The sequence below is a fragment of the Micropterus dolomieu genome, linkage group LG23 (assembly GCF_021292245.1).
Source record: "Micropterus dolomieu isolate WLL.071019.BEF.003 ecotype Adirondacks linkage group LG23, ASM2129224v1, whole genome shotgun sequence".
Taxonomy (NCBI): Eukaryota; Metazoa; Chordata; class Actinopteri; order Centrarchiformes; family Centrarchidae; genus Micropterus; species Micropterus dolomieu.
Window position 1 is genome coordinate 15,496,982 of NC_060172.1, and position 14,012 is coordinate 15,510,993.

Genomic DNA, 14,012 nt, shown 5'->3' on the forward strand with positions numbered 1-14,012 from the left:
CACACACACACACACACACACACACTGGTAACAAAAGCTGAGAAGGTGGTAGCATAATTATATCATTTAAAAATTATACTGCATTCAAAAGGTCACTGGGTATAGTGATCTCTGATAAGATAGTACTGTATGTACAAGCTCTCCTCCTCTCCTCCTCCCTCCCATCTCTCTCTCTCTGTTTCTATTTCTCTCCATCGCTCTTCTCCCATTAATCAAATAGGCAGTAACCGCCATTATTTCCATCAAACTGAAACATTTTCTAAATATCCAAGTTGCACTTGTGATGAGTGTATTTCTTTTAGGTTTGGTTGTTCGGTTAATCTTAATGCCCCCCTCGTCCCTCCTCTTCACTCTCTTAAAAACTCTTCAGGTTTTTCCAACTGAGCGATTCAGGCTGAGGCGGGCGCAACCGCACTAGAGGAGAAGTCAAGTCGTGCTGGACTGGCGCGATATCCTCGCACGGTTCACAACTAAAAGAAGACCTGACCCGCGTTTAATCATGCTTTTAAATGATGGAATATGCTGATTTTAAAAGTTGACCAGGGATTTCTAGTTGTGGGGTGTTTGCGAGGGATGGCTTTCCTTTTAACTTCCTTATTTCTGTCTTGGTGAGTATGACAACTCTCTACATGTTCTCGGACTTTTACGCACGGCAGCCAAAGACTGTGGTTTTGAGAAACAATGTATTTTCAATTGTTTTCTTATCTGCTGAAATGCGCTTCCATTATTGTATTATCTACTTTAGTTACAGTGCGAGCAGTGTTTGGGGAAATCAGCACGGTGATACCAGTATCTATTTGGATAACATCACGCGTATATTGGATAGATTACTGGATGGCTATGACAACAGGCTGCGACCTGGATTTGGAGGTATGCTAATGACCGTGTCACATTGTATTTTAAACGATGTAGCTCCATAAATTATTGGAAGGGTGCTCCTTCTCTCTGGTGATAAAGTTTTTTCTCTAGTAGTTGCATGTGCCTTATTTTCATTTAGTTGATATAATGTAATGGCTAAATATTACAGCTTCTTTTCTTTTATACAGTTATGACAACCAGATAACAACTAGAAACTGAGTTTGAGAATCAACTTAGAATCAATATCATGTCATTTTTTTTGTTGTTTAAACGAATTGTATTTCCAGGGGACATTTTGCTGTGTACATAGGCTACACATTAAAAAATAGCTTTTTTTACTGCTATATATTTTAAGCAACATTAAAATGTCTGACCCAAAGTTGTTATTTTTGACTGTATCAAAGCAACTACTTATCTCTCTGCTGTAGGTCCAGTTACAGAGGTCAAAACTGACATCTTTGTCACCAGCTTTGGACCTGTTTCAGATGTTGAGATGGTATGTAAACCATGCTGATGGCTGAAACACTGATACAGGATACACAGGCTGTCACTAGCTGTCATACACATGCATGTGTTTCATCACCTGTTAACAAAGTGAATGCCGATATATGAACACAAAAGATAATATGTGCAGTTTCCCCAGTAGCTTTATGCATATAGCCTGAAGTCATGGATCTCCAAGCCTTCATTATTCAAGCATTTGGGCAGCATGTCATTAGTGCAGCTTAGGATTTTAATCTGGTTGACAATCCCCCAGCCAGAGAGGGAGAGAGAGATGTGGCTGATGTTGGGTTTGGATAGGTTGGCTACTCCTGTCATGGGATAGGCTGAGCACTGCATGTCTGCTGTACTCTACACTGTTAAGGCTTTAGGCTTTAGATGCAGTGAAACAGTATCTAAAGCCTACTTGAACTGCCATGTGATATGCTGGTGGCAGTTCTATAGAGGCATGTAAAAGCAAGGCCATCCATTTGATCTAAAAGCACTCAGGATGAACTTGTATTAGACTTGTATTGTAGACTTTATGCTGACTCTGTAGATGAAATAAACTGTATTCATGTTTAATGAGCATTAATGAGAATTCATCAGTAATCAATCAATTAATACACTTATATACCATTGAAGAAAATAGATGTTTTATGTATTGTTTGAGGTGCATTTTCTTTTGAATTTAATATATGTCATAAAGAAATATAATATAAGAGCTATTTTGATGTAATTACAGTATGTTTTTTACAGTACAGTACAGTATACACTATTTTTGTTAAATTTAGAAAAAAGGGCAAAGTTTTTATTTCATTAGTACTGGCAGCAATAGTAGAATAGTCCCGAAATAAAATATAAAAAAACAACTAATCACGTTGCCAGTACTCTATCCAGCAGGTCCAACGAAACCATGGCTCAAAAACCCATCTGCCATTCTCTCCGGGGGTAGTGGAGATAGTAGTGGCAGGAGCAGAAGCAGCACCAGCAGTAGGAGTGGTAGTAGTAGTAGTAAATAAATCCTAAACCCACACTAAACCCCATCCAGGAATACACCATGGACGTGTTCTTCCGTCAGACATGGATTGACGAGCGACTGAAATTCGAGGGCCCTATCGAGATCCTGCGGCTCAACAACCTGATGGTCAGCAAGATATGGACGCCGGACACCTTCTTCCGGAATGGCAAGAGGTCGATCTCTCACAACATGACCACCCCCAACAAGCTGTTCCGCATCATGCAGAACGGAACTATCCTCTACACCATGAGGTAAACAGTGCTGGACAGTGAGCTCCTAACCCAGCCAAGACCGGAATAGAGCACAGACCTGGAAAGCAAATCAAACAAACAGGCATCCAAGAATATGCACAGACATGAAAAGAAATGAAGAGAATTGGAAACCATTCCAAAAACAAGATATGTGCCATCTGATACTGAAAACAGGCCTGGAAAGCAATTCAAACAAATGTGACTCCAGCTTTGTTCCAAAAAAGAGATATGTAGCATGAAAAAAATGCCTCATCAGTTACTGATGGCACAAAAACAGATTTTCAAAATGATTAGTTTATTTAAGTAGATCAGCGTTACTTTAACTCGTGTAGGTGTAGGTACAGTTAAATTTTTCTCTCAAACAGTATACGATATATTGCTGTAGTATAATATGAAATCAGACACACATCACAGAGTTCACTAATCCACCTTACATCAAATATTTATTGGTTTTAGTTAGTTGTGAGTCGGCCATTATACAGCATGACACCACACTGACTGGATCCATCTTAAAACAGTATTTTTTTCTTAGCCAGCAACAGCATATGAAACATAAATCAGAACACTCATTTCAACTCTTCTCTATTCTGACAGATTAACTATAAATGCAGAGTGCCCCATGCGACTGATGAACTTCCCAATGGACGGCCATGCCTGCCCGCTCAAGTTTGGGAGTTGTGAGTTGGTTTTTTGTTAAGCCTCACTGGTCTGACAGATGGTGACACTCTCAAATGATCTCTCTGTCACTGAGTAACTGACTGTCTGGCAGCATACATTCAAAGATTTCAATTTGAAATGCTACATACAGTACATCTGGGGAACTGTAAAATAAATCTATGCCAGTAGTTCCTCATTCAATATGTAACAAGTGTATGGAAAACCAGGCCTGCAAAACATGTTATCTGTAACTCCCATCATTTCAGCAATAGCAGATCTCCTGTCTCTTTGAATGATGGTGGCATTAAGTTTATTTCTTTCAAGTATGCTAGGAAAATGTTTCTGTTCACTGTTAAGCAGTGTAATATGTAAGTTTGTTTTTCAGGGTTATTTGTTTGATTGCTTGTTTATTTTTATTTTTTTATGTGGAAAGGTAAGTTTTGGAGGAAGAAACCAGGAAGCAGTAAAATAATTTCTCCTGTGTCTGTTATCTTCTCAAAGTGTCAAAAGTTTTTTGCACTTTGTGTACTTTTAAAAAGAACAATTTAGTGAAACGGTGGATGTCTAAGTTTTAACAAAGTTCTTCATCCATCCTATCTAGATGCATACCCCATAAGCGAGATTGTGTACACTTGGAAGAAAGGTCCCCTTTCCTCTGTGGAGGTGCCACAGGAATCATCCAGTTTGCTTCAGTACGACCTTATCGGTCAGACGGTGTCAAGTGAGAGGCTCAAGTCCAACACAGGTGAGCGGAGATTCTTCGAAATGTGCTCAAAACTGTGCAGAATCTAGTCTAATGTGCAATATGTGTTACCATTACATCCCATTCAGGATTCTACTTCACAGCTCTGAGTTGCATATCTCAGTATAGAAAATTTAGTTAAAACTTGTGACATGATGTTTTTGATGAGGTTTCTCTGGGGTTATGAAACACCTCATATAGCAATTGAGAACTTTGATTTTAACCCAATGTATCTTTAAAAGATACAATTGTGTTATAAAATGCAAGCAAAGTAAACAGTAATCATCATCACTTTGCTTAAAATGGGAAAAATATTTACATTTTTGAACAGATGTTCTATTGGCAGTCCAACTTGTGTGTTTATGTATTACTGATTTGCCTCCAGTAAAAACACAAATGCCTTGTGTTTACTCTATGTCAGGTGAATATGTCATCATGACCGTCCACTTCCACCTGCAAAGGAAAATGGGCTTCTTCCTAATTCAGACATACATTCCCTGTATTATGACTGTCATCTTGGCTCAAGTCTCTTTCTGGATTAATAAGGAATCAGTTCCAGCTCGGACTGTGTTTGGTAAGTTTCAAGCTTGTTTTAAAATTTTTCAAGTGAAATGGGACATTTATGCAGACTAAAGCAAATGAAAGACAAACACATGCTGAACTTCCTTTCTGGCTGGAATGGAATCGTGCCAAAACTGAATACTTTCTGGCGAATGGAATCGTGCCAAAAATTGCAATAAATGGTCTCGCAGATAATAAAAAGCTGTCTTCTCATTTTGCATGATTGCAATCATTTAAAGATGACTATAATATGAGGAGAAATGTAAATCACATCAATATAAAGCTGTGCCTCTGATGCATCATTCATTATGGTGTAGTGTTTTATACTTTTTGATTAGTCTTAGTTGGCAAGAGTTTATATAAAGTCTCTCAAAACTCCACTTAATTTTTTGTATCAAAAACTAAAATGAAATTTCTGGATATATCGACTCACCACCCACTGCTTGACCCAAGTGTGAATGCAAATTTTAAGCAGGCAAGCTCTGCAAACAGACTTTTCAGTATAGTGTCCTTAAAATACAACCTTCTGCAAGAGAATAAAGGCAGACACAGTTATCACGGTATGTTTTAACCTTTCTTCATTATCTCTATTCCTCCTCCACTGTGGTGGAGCTGAATTAATTGGGAATAAATGTCCTTTTTCAAATTGGTCATGCAAGGGCCGAGAGAGGGAGGATGTTTACTTGGCCCTCTTCCGAGCACTCACAGGTTCCGCTTGCTCACATTACATTACGCTACAGTTGCCATCAAGCTCTAGCCTTGGGAGCAGAGAGGGTGAGAGACACTGAACAAAGACAGAGAGAGAGAGAGATACTGAGAGGAATGAGATAGGCAAAAAGACAAAGACAAAGCAAAGAGGAAAAAAGGGGGAAAGTGTGTAGAAATTCCTGTCCTTTTTAATTTAATTTCCCCTTACGTTTCATTTTTTTCAATAGGCTGCAGCTGAGTGGAGTAACCCTGATGGCCCTTGTAGGTTCTGGTTCTGTAGTCTTGTCTTTGGAAGTGAGCCAGCGCTCCAACGAGCCTGCACACTTCCTCAGAGAATAGATTCCAGTCGTTAGTGTTAGTGTGAAAGTTGAGGCCCCATGCGGAAAAGCACATCTGTGGCAACTCATTAACCTAACACATCCTGCTGTTTTCATTTTACTCAATATTGGGTATAGGATAAAAAAAAAACAGCTCAGTCTCTGTATTGGGTTAGCTGTTGTTAAAAAGGAGCCCAGGGCACGCTGTGCATTTTAGAAGAGGTTATATAGAAAAATTCAAATACCACATATTGCCAGAGAGGAAGTTAAAAATGTGGGGGAAGAAAAGACAAATTGCTACATGAATGTGCTCCACCCTGACAGTACATTAAGCCATTGTATGTTGTGTGCTGGATTGTCAACAACCTCTCTTAAGAGCTTAAAGTCCCTTGAGCACAGGTCTCAAGATTTAATTGAGTGTGGCCTAATTTGTACCTTACTTTTTTTTCCTATAAAAGCACATAAATGCCCCGGGCATTTCATTTCTATCCTGTCTTTATACTTCATCCCCCTCCCTCCTACACTCTTTATTTCTTTCTTTTTCGTTCTTTTTCCTTTCCCTCCTACCCTGACAGGCTTTCTTCCCATGTCCCTCCTTCCCTTTGCAATCATTTAACTTTTGCTTGAGCTTGAGACATTCAGCGTTGGTTGGCTATCAGAGGAGGCTGTAATTGAGAGTTCTTAGCTTTCACCGCTGAAGTGGTGTGTAGAAAATGATTTTGAGACATTTTTAGGGGCATTATATCCCCCATGAGTTCCTATACTGCTAATGAAATATACCCAACTACAGCACACATTTGGTAAAAGCATGGAGAGCAGTGTTCAATGGCCATTTTTCCCTGCTTGCTTTACCTTGATGAAAGTGAAGTAGATTATGTACTTTGTTAATGGGCCATTAAAAGAGATGTTCATTGTCAGCATCTCTCTCTGACTTAATAAGGATGGAACCTGGGCACGACTTTTCCAGTGATTTTCTAGAGGCAAAATTGCACAGTTTTTTTACTGTTAGCTTGACAGCTTTGTTATTATAATTTTTGTTATTTTGTGCGGTCCAAACTACTTTCAAACTGTCATTTATCCAAGACAAGTTAGCAATAGCCTTAGATCTACAGAGTGTTTTTCTAAGTCTTCTATACTTTGAAGCTGTGCTCAAAGGGATCCTTGCAGTCTATGCTTAAATCTGGAGGCATGGCCAGATGTTTAGAAAAACATTTGACAGACTTTAAAAAGCGTAGTGCAGTCTTACTTGGGCTGAGAAAGATGTGGAAAAACTGTGTTGCTTTCACTCTCTTCACCTATCCATTGATACATATTTTTTTTTTCATCTTTTATCTTCTATCCACACATCCATTCTTCCATCTGTTTATCTTTCCCATCATCCCTTCCGTAGCTTGTATTGTGAGATACGTATTGGGAGATAAACAAATATTAGAAAACGCTTTGTGACTTGTTTCTGGTCATTTTACTGGATGGCTTTCACAAGAATGTTTACAGATATTTGGTGTTTTTTATTGTAGTCCACGGGCACTGGCTTGTGTGCTTATGGACAGATTAGCATCCACTGAAGTGACTTTTTGGCAATTCTTACTCAGCTGAAATGCCACATGGCCTGACATTCTAGTAATATGCCATTAAACAGAGCTGCTGTCATGTGTAAAATATAATCAATTGTGTACACATTACATTTCATTGGCAATTTTCATCATTTTGTTACATGAAATAACATTAAATGCAGGCCATTTTATACTATAAAAAGCGTGTGCATAATGTTACAAATGTGTTGTACTGTTAATCATGTTCCCCTTCGAGGGAACTCGAACTGCGTCGGTGACGACACTATGGGAACGCCTCTGGGCGTGGCAGGGCTGAATCATGAATGAAACTACTCCAATTCTATTGGTGTTGCTAAAACGGTAGCATGTGACGGCGTAACTGGAGGCGTATATAAGCACGCTGGCACACAGGACACATTAGCTTTTTTCTATTCAGCAGGCAATCTGAGCATGTTTGAAAACTCCACTATTGGAAGATCGTCTTACCTGGAAGTTCCTGACGAAGCAGAAGAGATCATGTCTGGTAAACAGTTCCGACAGTGTGTTTTTACTTGTCCGCGCTTCATCACGGCTGGGGATACTCATGAGATGTGTGTTTCCTGCCTAGAGATGTCGCACGCCCAGGCAGCTCTCGAAGGGGCTGCCTGTGGCCATTGCGAGGGTGCTGAGGTCTCGTGCGGCTCTCTTTTCGGTGGATGGTCGGATGCGCTCTCCCCGTGGCTCAGGCCCCGCGGTCGCTGAGGCGTCGCAGCGGCTGCGGTCCTGAGGATCACAGCGCGATATCTCCGAGGGCATCGGGACAGCTGAGGCCTTTTCCCGGTCCTCGTCTGCTGACTCCCCCTCCCCTCTTCCCCGATCGGGAGCCCGTTTTTCGGCTTCTCCCAACCAAGGTATGAGTCCAGAGAGGCTTGCACAGTCTGGCTCCGAGGAGATAGATGTGCTTAGCATCATGGAGGAGGACTACCGGGAGCCGGGCTGACGTCATCAGTCTTCGCCCAACTACGATGAGTTATTGGAGGTGTTGACGATGGCTGCGACCAAGCTAAGCATTGATTGGCTACAGGCGGTGCAGGAGCAGGGCGGCAGTAAACTGAATGAGCGTTTTCTGCAGCACCACGCGCCGCCCCCTGCCATTTTTTTCCTGATTTACACAATGAGTTGTGTAAATCTTGGAATAGACACTTTTCTGCACGACTGACTACTTCCCCTCTGCTGGATTACAGCAACGTGGCAGACATTAAGCAGCACGGCTATGGAGCGATGCCTCGGGTTGAGGAGACGTTAGAGAGCTACCTTTCTCCCACCCTCGCGTCATCCCTCAAGACACCGGCGCTGCCCACCAAGCCATGTCGGGCGACATCCGCCCTTGGTGGGCAAGGCTTACATGGCGGCGGGTCGAGCTGGTGCAAGCCTGCACACGATGGCCATCCTGCAGGCGCACCAGGCCGATCTGCTCAAAGACTGTGACCAAGGGGGAGGCCCCTCTGAGGAGGACTTAACCGAGCTCCGTAGAGCTACGGATTTAGAGCTTCGTGTCACCAAGGAGACGGCCCGTTCCATTGGCCGCTCCATGGCAGAATTGGTGGCTACAGAGCACCATTTGTGGCTCAACCTCTCAGGCATCCAACAAATGGAAAAGGCTTTCCTCCTCGATGCGCCCCTCACGACTACTACCCGTGGTCCCCCTCAACCAACCTGGGTTGCGAGGCGGCGCTCTTGCCCACAGCCCCCCGAGACAACGGATCTGAGGACCTTCATTCAGTCGCGACAGGCCCGGGGGAAGAGGTCCTGGGGTTTCGAGTTGGGGGCCCCACTACCACGGTCCTTGAACCTATCTAGGAGATTCAGGTTCAAGATGCTTACCATTCCCGCCATCGTCAGTCACATCCAATCCGAGGATTGGTTTGTCACGATAGATCTGCGAGACGCATATTTCCACATCTCTATCCGTCCCTCTCACAGGAAGTTCTTGAGGTTCGCCTTCGCGGGCGCGGCGTACCAGTATCGGGTTCTTCTGTTCGGCCTAGCACTCTCCCCTCGCACGTTCACCAAGTGTATGGATGCAGCACTGGCCCCGATGAGGCTTCAGGGCATCCGCATATTGAACTACATCGACGACTGGCTCATTCTGGCCCAGTCTCGAGAGTTAGCGGTACAGCATCGAGATGTTGTCCTCACCCACCTTCAGCGTTTGGGGCTGCGGCTCAACGCGAAGAAGAGCGTGCTGACGCCCGCCCAACGGACTACGTTCCTAGGGGTGGTGTGGGACTCAACGACGATGCGGGCCCACCTGTCTCCCGCACGCGTCGAGTCCATTTTGTCCTCAGTGACCAGAGTGCAGTTAGGCCGCGCCATCACTGTAAAACACTTTCAGAGGGTGTTGGGTCTCCTGGCAGCAGCGTCCAGTATAATACCTTCTGGACTACTGCACATGAGAGCCCTGCAGTGGTGGCTAAAATCCAAGGGATTCTCCCCGAGGGGAAATCCGCTCCATCTGATACAGGTTACGAGCTGGTGCCTTCGTTCACTGTCTGTATGGAGGAAATCTTGGTTCCTGTCCCAAAGTCCCGTGTTGGGAGTGATCTGTCGCAGAACAATTATTTCGACAGACGCCTCACTCACGGGATGGGGCGCGGTCATGGACGGCCGCTTTGCGAGAGGTTCCTGGCAGGAGCATCATTTCTCTTGGCACATAAATTGCCTGGAAATGTTGGCGGTATTCAGAGCTCTGAGGAGTTTTCTGCCCGCTCTCCGCGGTCGCCACGTCCTTGTTAGAACCGACAATACGGCAGTGGTGGCCTATTTGAATCACCAGGGGGGTCTGCGCTGTGCAGAATCAGGGAGCAGACCTGCTGTCGAGACAGGGGCTGAGGCCGGGGGAATGGAGACTCCCCGAGGTGGTGTAGTTATTATGCGAAAGGTTCGGCCCCATAGACTTTCCCCGTCCACGCTCAAGGTGTATGTGGCTACCATTGCAGCGTTCCACGCCCCTCTGTGTGATGGGCCCTTGGGGAGGCTTCCACTGGTCGTGCACTTCCTCCATGGAGCCCGGAGGATGAGGGTTACGTATGTAACCCTTGTTCCCTGAGAAGGGGAACGAGACACTGCGTCGGTCCGCCACACCTCACCCCGCCTGGAGTGCCTTGCTTCATAGTAAAGAGCTAATGTGTCCTGTGTGCCGGCGTGCTTATATACGCATCCAGTTACGCCGTCACATGCTACCGTTTTAGCAACACCAATAGAATTGGAGTAGTTTCATTCATGATTCAGCCCTGCCAAGCCCAGAGGCGTTCCCATAGTGTCGTCACCTACGCAGTGTCTCGTAACCCAAGACGTTCTTTTACACCAAACACAAATATTTTGAAATCATCCCATTTAGGTGATTCCAGTTTTTGCTGTGTGTTTCATTCTGTTCATGGATACATGTATGTTTAAATTTAGAATAAGGATCAACAATTGATTTTAATGCAGGGTATCAAGTTACTTTTTCCACTTTTCTCCATTACCTATAAATCATATAATTACTTTTAGTTTATTTACACTGTGCGTGCCATAGTATTCCAGAGAAAGAGCAGACTTGAAAATATAACTGGCATTGACACATCATAAGTAAGATTTCAATATCACGCACTGCACATTTTTTTTCACAATTTCCCAAAAGTGTCTTTTCAGTTAACTGGCGTAAGGAATAAACCAATACTCTGCAACTAACTAACTAACTAACTTCTCTGCAATGCTGAAGTGATCACAGACGTTATTTGCCAGATGGTATATTTTACTAAGAAAGTTGAGATGGCAATTTCCAAAGAGATTCTGCAGTGTAGGTTGCCACTTAAATGATAAAATAGCTTCTGTGAGAAGACCTGATAGATTTGATTTATGGATTTGGAGTAAAAAAACACAATTAATTCAAATGACAGGCTGGATGGTAGCTATTTATTCTTAAGTTGCTTTCTAATATATAGTGTTACATTACATTTGTTTGTGTATGTGTGTGTGTGTTTGCATGCATGGGGTGTTTGTGTGTCCAAATCAAGCTGAAGACAATGGCCTCTAATAATCAAACCTCTGCAATGTTATTCATTGACAAACATTCCCAGACAGTGAGTCATGTGACAGTTTCTCAGAAACAGACACAAAAAAGACATAAAAACCTACATACAGACACATTCATCATCCTTCTTCAAGCACTTTCATTCTTATCTGGAACATCACTATTTAAAACACTGTGAGCAAAGTTCATGGTGAATAACCAATTTCCATCCAATTGTTATATATGCTGTCTTCTTTTGTGCAGGATTGTGGCATGTTTAACTTAATATCCCGAAACAGTAACGATCATATACAAAGGACTTTGATATTTTTCTCCCCATCAGAGAACAAGAGTCACAAAGAAAGAACCACTAGAATGAAGCTAGAGTGAGGGGGGCGTAGCTAAGATTAGCATTAAGACTGTAAGCAAGAGATATATGCATATAATGTGTTAGTAGGCATTAGTAGGCAGGCATATTTTTGAAATTTGGAAAGGGACAGGGTAAAATTGTTTTTCGTGCTTCCAGTTTTTATCCAAATCTCAGCCTCCTGGCTGTACATCCATACTGAATGCACAGACATGACAGTGGTATTGATCTTATTATCTAATGTTCTGCAATAAAGCAAATATTTCACACAATGTCTAATTATTACTTTAAGAAAATAAAGATTCACTTGATATTAGTGCTGGGTGTTGGTACTCGATACATTTAAAGTATTGACCAAAATAAGCCATGTAATCGGGAAAAATCACTGGTTGTATGTAACACTGCCTCTTTTTTATTAGCTTATGTGCCTGCACGGAGCTTTTAAGCCTTACTTAGCATCGACTGCGGTCTCAGGCATATTCGTCAAGTTTATCACCACAAGCTTGGCTTTCCATTGGTTTTATTATCTACGTAATATGCTGTAACCCTGTTCTGTACATTTTTATTTGCAATTCACTGCATTCCATCATATCAGTTTAAGACTTTTGTGCTGCAGCAGCGCATCAGCTGATTTTACTCAGAGAGCCTCCAGCTGCTTATATCAGATGTAGTTGGTGTGATCGGCTGGATGTGCAGGCTTTCTTTTCCTGGTCCTTCCTCTGATGATATGGATGACCTAATTAGGATGGGGATTGGATACAGTTTTCCAATATTTTTATACAACAATAAAAATAATAATACCAATCAACTATTATGGCTTCAACAGGCGGAATTTTATGCAAGGTATTGATTTAATTACTCTATTGGTATTGTATTTACTTTAAGGGTATTGGTTTTGGTACTATCATAATTTTTTAACAATACCTGATATACTGCTACAGTACACCAAAATACAAGAATAAAGACCATATCATAGCACTGTAAGATAGTAAATCAAGAACATCACATTCCTAACCTCTCTTCCCTGTACGCAGGTATCACCACTGTCTTGACCATGACAACACTCAGTATCAGCGCCCGACATTCCCTCCCCAAAGTTTCTTACGCCACAGCCATGGACTGGTTCATCGCCGTTTGCTTTGCCTTCGTCTTCTCTGCCCTGATCGAGTTTGCGGCTGTCAACTACTTCTCCACAATGCAGGCCAACCGGGAGATGCGGAAGGCAGCAGCTATGAAGGCAGCGGCTCAGGAGGCAGCAGCTGCTGCTCCGCCTGCAGCCACGGGGAACGATGGAGAGGTTTCCTCAGTAAGTCTGCCCCACTGTTTCCCACTTGTTGTGTTTACATACATTGACAAATCTGTTCTGACTCCAGTTTTAACCTGTGTAAAGGCATATGAAGATGGCAGGACTCAAATATTTACAGGTTGCTGTAAAGAGTAAACTCAGTTTTTTCTTTTTGGTTTTTGACATCTGGGTTTTATCCATCCATATTTGATGTAAGGTATTGATCAGTCTGAGGATGGCAGGTAGAATGGAAACACGATGCAACAACTAGGGATGTACAGATCCAACTTTTTCTTCCCTGAGTCTGAGACTACCAGTGCCTTTTTTTAATATTTTAAAATTTGTAAACCTCCCTGTGTGGCACTGATTAAGATCGTTCTTGTATGTTTAAGGTACAGTGTTAAAAAAATTTAAAAATGAACTAACCTCATCAACAGAATGAGAAGAAGGAACTGTTATCATGTAAGGTCAAAAACTAAGTGTTGTGATCCAGAGATATCTACTGAAATTAGCACGCTAACCTGCTAGCCTTGGTCTGTTCTGTGTTGTTATACCACTTCTGACTCAAGAGGCAATAATTATTTACTGTGGCATCCAGTCTTTTCCTCAGTTCAACATGAGACAAAGAAGTACAGATGACCAGGGGGTCTTGTCAATCATGTTAGTGTCATAGAAACACAAAGATGCTACTGAAAATTTGCAATTTAAAAAGAAGCAAAACAAGAGCAAATATCGGCGTGGCTTTCTACTGCTGGAGAAAGCTCTTGGACTTGAACTCACAACGTTTCTCAAAACGTATCTGTAGTGCAACCAATGACAATACAAACTGTATCGTACAATATGACATTAATAGATGGTTTTGATGTGGATGTTTTCTTGCTACTATGGTCTTGCTTTCACTAGCAAGGACCACAGCATCAACGGATATTAATGATTTACTTATGAACAAAACAGAAAGATGTACAAGGCTTGCAGTTGCTGAATGGGCATATTACAAAACATTGTGGGGAAGAAACAATAGGGAAATCCGCTGTAGCACCCGGGCATGACGGACCACCCTATAACCCTATGGAGAGGAAGAAGTACATGAGGAGACCTGACAGAGAAAGGGGTGGGGGGGGGTGGGGGGGGGGAGAGGTGCAGAATGCGAGAATGAAGAAGAGGAGATGGGTTGTGTGG

General features: G+C 42.6%; 1 protein-coding gene across 3 annotated transcripts in view; it reads left to right on the plus strand.

Annotated features, from left to right (window-relative positions):
* The first annotated feature begins 265 nt into the window (after positions 1 to 265).
* gabra6b (gamma-aminobutyric acid type A receptor subunit alpha6b) overlaps positions 266 to 14,012 on the plus strand; it is a 52,006-nt gene continuing 38,259 nt past the window's right edge. The window contains exons 1-8 of one of the 3 annotated variants that reach the window (XM_046040702.1): positions 266 to 608; positions 746 to 870; positions 1,287 to 1,354; positions 2,390 to 2,610; positions 3,205 to 3,287; positions 3,869 to 4,012; positions 4,431 to 4,583; positions 12,583 to 12,854. In XM_046040702.1, coding sequence (XP_045896658.1) covers positions 520 to 608; positions 746 to 870; positions 1,287 to 1,354; positions 2,390 to 2,610; positions 3,205 to 3,287; positions 3,869 to 4,012; positions 4,431 to 4,583; positions 12,583 to 12,854 — 1,155 coding nt within the window. In that variant the 5' untranslated portion in view covers positions 266 to 519. The remainder of the gene's footprint in view (positions 609 to 745; positions 871 to 1,286; positions 1,355 to 2,389; positions 2,611 to 3,204; positions 3,288 to 3,868; positions 4,013 to 4,430; positions 4,584 to 12,582; positions 12,855 to 14,012) is intronic. The other 2 variants (XM_046040703.1, XM_046040704.1) reach the window with 2 other exon arrangements.